Here is a 6893-nt window from a genome sequence, read left to right as displayed (position 1 = left end):
AATAAATAAGGATCTAAAAAAGCAATTTCGAATTGCTTAGGAAATCAGTATACTGCTTTCCACAGTAGTGTGCCACTTTGCATATGATTACTTTTACGTTTTAAGTTATGTGACTCAATTCTTGGTGTAGGAAATTGACACTTGCGATATACTTGAATATAGAAAGTACATCTAACTGAAGTTGCATGGGGTGTTGTAGTGCTGAGACTTAACTTCTTGTGCCATCAGCGAGGTCTCTGTACTTAAATATTTTTGCGAGAGACAAGACCAGTAGACAGGCAGAAAGACTGACTTCTTTAGTCAGTCACTTTATTACTTCATCGTTCATCACACCAGTCGCCTCCTAAAGGCATGGGAAATCACAGTGCTTTGGTACTTGGACAGAGGTGAATGCAGAGGCATATCTGCAATTTTTATATCTGGGAGGCCTTTCTTCAAGACAGTTTTGCGATCTTCCCCATGGCAAAGTCTTTCACTGTGTTCCAGAAAGAGTGTGTCTTCTAATGTGCCAGCATAGATCCCACAAGCATCTGCATGCTAAGAAAAGAACATCAGTTGATCACATTAAACATCATTTTCTTGTTACATTAAGGTGGAAGTCTCCAGTAGTTTTTCTAATTGTCTGAGGGGGAAGGTCTAGAGGACAAAGCAACATCCCTTTTCATTGAAAACAGTGCTGTTGCGTTTGGTGTTGTTCAGCCTCTGGAAAGAGCAGTGTGGACTCCAGACCATAAAATAAACATGGAGTCAGATTGCTGAGAATTAGTTTTACTACTTTTACAAATCGTCTCCATGAGACTGAATTTTCCTATGGGGTTATATAAAGAAAATGTAAATCTTGGAATTTATACAATGTTGTAAACTAATGTTACTTCAATTAAAAAGAAATATTAGAAAAGTTGCCAACTAAACTGAAAAAAACATGAAAAATTTGTGTTGAATTTTAGTTATAGAAAGTAAGGTAAAGAATAAATGGATTTGCTTGTTAATTGCACAAACATATTTCTTTCTAGTAATCCTAGTTTGTAGTCTCCTCTTATAATCTGTGTATTGTAACGCATTCTATTCTCCTTTAAACATCTTACATTTCATAAGTAAATGTGTAATATTAATTGGGATTTGTAAACTGCTGACTAGAGGACTAAATATGCAATGAATCTTTTCTAGTTTAGCCTTTGTGACTCTGAATATGTAGTACAACTTTAAAAAATACATACTATCCACTACAGCTTTCTTTTTATGGTGCCTACTTCTGATGAGCCTTGTAATATCTATGAGTGGGTGGAGAAAAAAATACAATTCTGAAATTGTTCAGTATATTTACTTCAAGTTTGTGATTGGATTATTTGCGTAGATAATGCTGTTGAACTTTTGCATGATGTTTGTGTGAAATTACATCAAAATAGTTTTTTGCAGGCTCAGAGAATGTAACAGTGACAGGGAAGGATAAATGTGTAGATACAGGTTAAAGTGTACAAACTTTTAGTTATAATAATGGTATAATAATCTAACTACAGCATGGTGACTATAGTTACTACTTTGTTGTGTACTTGAAAGTTGCTGATTTTAAGCATTCTCACCATACATACATAGGAAAGAGTTAATCATGTGAAGTGATAGATACGTGAATCGTCTTAATCTTGGAAATTTTTCTGCTATGCTTAATGTATATTGAGTCATCACACTGTACACTAAATATAGATATGTTAATTATTTCTCAAAGTTAAATAAAATAGCTTTTGTTCAGCTTATGTATGTCTATCCATAGATAAAGTGGCATAGGCTTTTATTATAACTATTTAAGCAAAATACCTTCAGATTCACATTCCTGAATTTCATGTTTATTTTCCAAGGCATAACATAATGTCTAGGGATCATCCCTTGCCTAAATGAAAATCGTGGCAAATGAACATCAGTATACCTGAAAATTAGAAAAGCAGGGAGGATAGTTAGAGTTAAATACAATTGTTTTAGCATTTCTTCTAGGGAAAGGAGACATGATAAAGTTGGGTTCACGATATTTATCTCATCTCATAAATATCAGAGATATTTACCTTATCTCTCTGCAGGACAGAGAACTATGCATTGTTTGAATCTCTTTTAATACATGATCAATCATTAAATACTCACATATGGAGAGGGGGAAAGCTGAGAACAAAGTGGGGAAGTAGCATGGTGGACTATGTTAATGGACTATGCATACTGTGATAACAGTACCTAAAAGGGCGATCCTATCTATCTAAAATACAAACAGCAGGGCCTCCCTGGTGGTGCAGGGGTTAAAGACACAGCACTACCAAGCTATCTACAGCCATTGCAGCCATGAATTGGATGCCAGGCCAGGTGTCCGGCCAGGTCAATGGCCCACATGGCACAGCAGACCTCTAGCCTGCTGCTCCCCTCAGCAGTGTATTTCAGTGAGTCTGCCTGTTCTGCTCCCCATGCTCTCTGGTGAACCCTCTCACTCCCCACATCTCTGACTTAACCCTAGATCTTGTATGCATAAATAAATCTTAACAAAAAAAACAGCAATGTAAACCAATATAACCTGAATAAAACAAATACCCAAGAATCACTAAGTATCGCCTGTACCATAAACTGTGTCTTCACCTCTGCCTGCCTGCGGTCATTTATAATTTACCCAAGATATTCACTTTAACCTATTTTTTAAGGCTAATTTATCTATTTATGGGTGGAGGAACTGGGTGTACGCCAGAGGTGCAGGAGGTGAGGGATGTGTGTTAAAGGATTCACCAGAGACAAAGTGGAGAACAGAACAGGCAGATTTACTGAAATACACTCCAGAGGGGACCATCAGCAGTCTGCTGCACCATAAGCAGATTAGCTCCCTGGCTGGGGATCAAACTGAGGCTGTTGGGAGTAATAGCTCTGACTCAACCTCTAGGCCACCAGGGAGGTCCATCATTTTATCATGATTTTAATTAAAAATCTAGCACACTATGATTCGCCTCAGGCTTATCCATTGCCTAAAGGAATCTCTAGCCAGTCACAGAAAACAGTAACTAATTTAGCTTCTGAATTTAGCTTCTGAATATGCTCTATGCTCAGGTCAGTCTTGCTTTCCCTGCCAACACAGAGATTCCTCTGAGTAAGTCTTCTGTATTCATGTCAAGCAAAGCCCCAAATTACTGTCCTCGTTTGAGTAGTCAGATTGCAAACAAATCCCAAACCCCAAGCCCATAAGTCCTTACTTATTAACAGGCTTATTTGAACTTCCTTCAGAACAGTTGCTGGAAATTCTTGGTAATGTAGGACAAATGTCCTTCTCTGGAGCCATGACTGGCAATAATAACAGAATTCTCACCTAGAACTTCACTAGTCTATTTATGATGACATTGATGTCTCTGATGTAACAATACTAGTCAGAGCAATCCAGTAGCAGTTGATTAAGTACAGGACTCAAGCGATTTTCAGTATTTTGATAACCTTTTTGAGTAAAACATTTTTTTTTAATTAAGGGACATTGGTTTACTGTGTATCCAGAGGTATGAGCCTACACTCTCAACAGTGTTGTAACATTAAATAGTAAAAAGAGGCTGAACATGGAAAATTACAAGCTACACTGGTTATCTGACAGCATTGACACTTCTGGTAACACTTTGATATCACTAACTTTGAATAGCCAGGAAGATTTAGAGAATAATTTAGTAAAGGTAAAACTTCAAGTATGGTACCATAGAAGATTAGGATGCAAGACAAGCTATAACTTTACATGGTTTCCAAATGTTTGGGAAATAACTTTTGATGAAAATGAAACAAAAAATATGGAGGGGCAAACAATGTAGCAGTGTTAGGAACTAAGGTTCTTACAAAAACTTTTTGTTAGAAAAATTAGCACTATTTTCACTTATGGCTTTAAATTTCTGAATGTTTTAGTGTAGTCTTTAAAGTCAGTCACAAATAACCTCAAGGACAATATCCAGTTAATTATTATAGATCCATTTACAGAATGTTTTCCTTAACACAATCACTATGGGGGGGGGCACTGATGATCAGTTTCCTAACAAATTACTTTTATACTATTATATTTAGCAAGTTTTTTACTTGCTTTTGAGCCTTGCTGTACAGAAAATGTATTTCTTTTTCCCTTACAATTCTCTCTGGATTCTTACTTATTATCTCTCATGTTTTCTCTGGGACCTAAGGGCTCCCTAAGTATTTTTCACTGTACTTTATCAGCATTAATGTTTATTTTTTAGTGCTAAGTATCAGAGATTAGCTCAGAGATGATAATCAAGACCTGACCTTGTAGAATGAAAGCAATGAGACAGAAGAAAAGAAAAAAATTTGTTTATACAATTTTATAAAAGTATGAGATTTAAAAAATAAGGCCATTAGAAGCTCATTAAGGATTGCCATGTCTATTTTATTTTTAATGATAAAAAACAACTGATGACCATTTTTTTTTCATGTTTATATCCGTACATCCAACTTTCGTGAACATGTATTTCAGAAATTACTGAGACTTCAAGTACATTGTCTGCAAAGAATAATTTAACTGTTTTCTACATATTTTTACAAAATATGGTCGACTTTTGGAACATCTTAGTTACCTCCACTTCCTTTAATAATTTTGAATTGCAAGTAGATATATTTTTAATACCCTAACTTCCTTAACATAAGGTAAAACACTCTTAGGCTACCACTGGGAATACTTAAAATGTCAGTGATAATTACACAGCCACATGTAACTTTCAGAATTTAGTACATGGTGAAGTTAATTAACACAAAGTCAAAAATAAAGTTAAAGATACCAGTATTTCTTCAAAAAGCATCTGATATTTACTTCTGGACAGTGAGAAAAGCCATCAGTATACACCTACTTTTGGTTTTTATCCTTAAATTTGCAAGTTCTTAAAACACAGGAAAACCTAAATGTGAAGGAAAACCTAAATGTGAAGGCATTCATAATAATGTAACAATGTCTCATTTGTATCCTTTCATGGAATGTTTTAAAACTAATCATACTTCACTGCAGAAAAATCAGAAAAACTTTTGAATAGTATATTATAATGACCTAGACAAAACTGATTATCAACTAGTAATAACTAGCACATGCAACAGACTAAAAATTGAAATCCTCTGCTTATAGTTTTAAATAAATTTCCAGACATGAGAAATTTTTAAAGTTTCTATCAATCACATTCATTTCCCATTATATTCATTTTTATTTAAAACAAGAATACAGTTCTCTCAAGATTTTCAAGTTTAACAGTGCAAAGTACAACAAAGCAATCTCAGTAGAAATGGTTTATTACAATTTTATTTTAGAAAGGCTTATTCCTCAAAATGACTAGAAGATGTCCAAGTCGTTAGAATGATCAACTTCAATGGCTTCCTCTGCATCTAACTTTGTTTCTCCATGTCCTTCCTGTGATTCATCAAGAGAAGCCAGGGCCTCATTTGTGTCACTTGCAAAAGTTTCTCGTGATGTATCATCATCTTCTTGAAAATTTAGACTTTTAATAGCTTGCTTCATCTTTTTCCCCAGTACTTGTGTTCTCCTCTTCCTAGCTGCTTTTTTGTTTTCATATTCCTTTTGATTTTCAATGTAGAAAATGTCCTATAACAAAGGAATAACTTTAGTGAAGTTGTTTAGTAAAGAACTACCAATTATGAAGTTTATTACAAACAGACCCGTTATAATTACCATCTCCATTTCTCACAAAAAAGAAATACTAAAAGAGTCATAAATAGATACAGAGGTCCAAGATATTAAGTCCCCACTGCAAACAGAGGATGAAATGACAATTAAAACTCAACCTAGTATCAGGTATAGGGCCCATGATTATCCTACTATATCACTCCTATATTTTCTTCTTCTTTTAAGATTTATTTATTTGTGCATACAGAACTGGGGTACAGGCCAGAGGTGCAGGGGTGGCAAAAGGCGTCACCAAAGACAGAGTGGGGAGCAGAACAGGCAGATTTACTGAAATGCACTGCTGAGTGGAGGAGGGGTCTGCTGCGCCATGTGGTCACCTCCAGGGATCCACTCGCACTGAAGCAGCTGTGGCCGGCCTGCAGTGCTGTGTTTTAACACACTGCACCACCGGGGAGGGCCCGCTCCTCTATTTTCTAAATGGACACAGATAGTAGCAAAATCATCCTGTTTTTGGGTTCATGTGAAAATACTTATCTTTGCCAAAAGTTTTTATCACAAGGCATAAAAAATTAGCACTGGAATACCTTTCAGGATTTCAGGAAAGAGACTTTAAAACATGAAAATGAGATTTTCTAGTACAGGGTTTCTCAACGTTGGCAATATGCTGTTTAGGGCACGAACAGTGTTTTAGTTGTGTGTATTCTATTTTTAGCTGTATACCTGCTCTCTACATAGTAGTATACTTACCCAACCCCAAATTCTGACAACCAAATATATCTCTAAATATGGTCAGATGTCCTCTGAAGAGCATAATCACCAGTTAATGAGAACAATTTACACAGAAAATACATACTAATTAAAATAATACATGGAAAAATGTGACAACTGGGAACCCTGTAGCTATAGCATAGCTAGTAACTACTGTAGTCTTAAGTACACGAGCTGCAAATCCCTTCTGGTTTATAAAAAGACTAGGGAGGGGGTAAGATAAAGGGAGACCTTTACAAGGAGCACAAAAAGCTAATAAAAGAATAAGAAACCCTGGGATTCGAAAATGCTTCAGAATATGAGTGCTTTGATAAAAAGCAGAAATAGAAGTAATTGCTAAAGAAATAAAGAGGGGCCCTCCCTGGTGGCCCAGCGGGTTAAAGCGCAGCACTAAGAATGGAAAGCCACTTCAGCATGAGTTCGACCCCCGCCTGCCCCGGAGGGGCCACATGGCGTGGCAGACCTCTCCTGACCCGCCCGCTGCTCCCCTCAGCAGTGT

The 6893-nt window shown here is 36.2% G+C and overlaps 2 protein-coding genes across 2 annotated transcripts in view; both read right to left on the bottom strand.

The window, feature by feature from the left end:
- Window positions 1-327: 327 nt before the first annotated feature.
- On the bottom strand, window positions 328-3298 carry TEX43 (testis expressed 43). Its single transcript, XM_004686673.1, has 3 exons — window positions 3213-3298; window positions 1813-1921; window positions 328-537 (listed from the first exon to the last, which is right to left on the bottom strand). Exons 1-3 carry the CDS (start codon window positions 3296-3298, stop codon window positions 328-330), a joined length of 405 nt encoding a protein of 134 aa, XP_004686730.1.
- A 1919-nt stretch (window positions 3299-5217) lies between these two features.
- Window positions 5218-6893, bottom strand: part of PHAX (phosphorylated adaptor for RNA export) — a 9571-nt gene continuing 7895 nt past the window's right edge. Inside the window, exon 5 of the mRNA XM_004686672.2 lies at window positions 5218-5584. Within this exon, the coding sequence (XP_004686729.1) occupies window positions 5315-5584 (270 nt within the window). The 3' untranslated portion in view covers window positions 5218-5314. The remainder of the gene's footprint in view (window positions 5585-6893) is intronic.

The sequence above is a fragment of the Condylura cristata genome, unplaced genomic scaffold, assembly GCF_000260355.1.
Source record: "Condylura cristata isolate star-nosed mole 26May11 unplaced genomic scaffold, ConCri1.0 scaffold00021, whole genome shotgun sequence".
In the NCBI taxonomy this organism is placed as follows: domain Eukaryota; kingdom Metazoa; phylum Chordata; class Mammalia; order Eulipotyphla; family Talpidae; genus Condylura; species Condylura cristata.
Note: the sequence above shows the minus strand (reverse complement) of the source record. Positions and strands in the feature narration are given on the sequence as shown.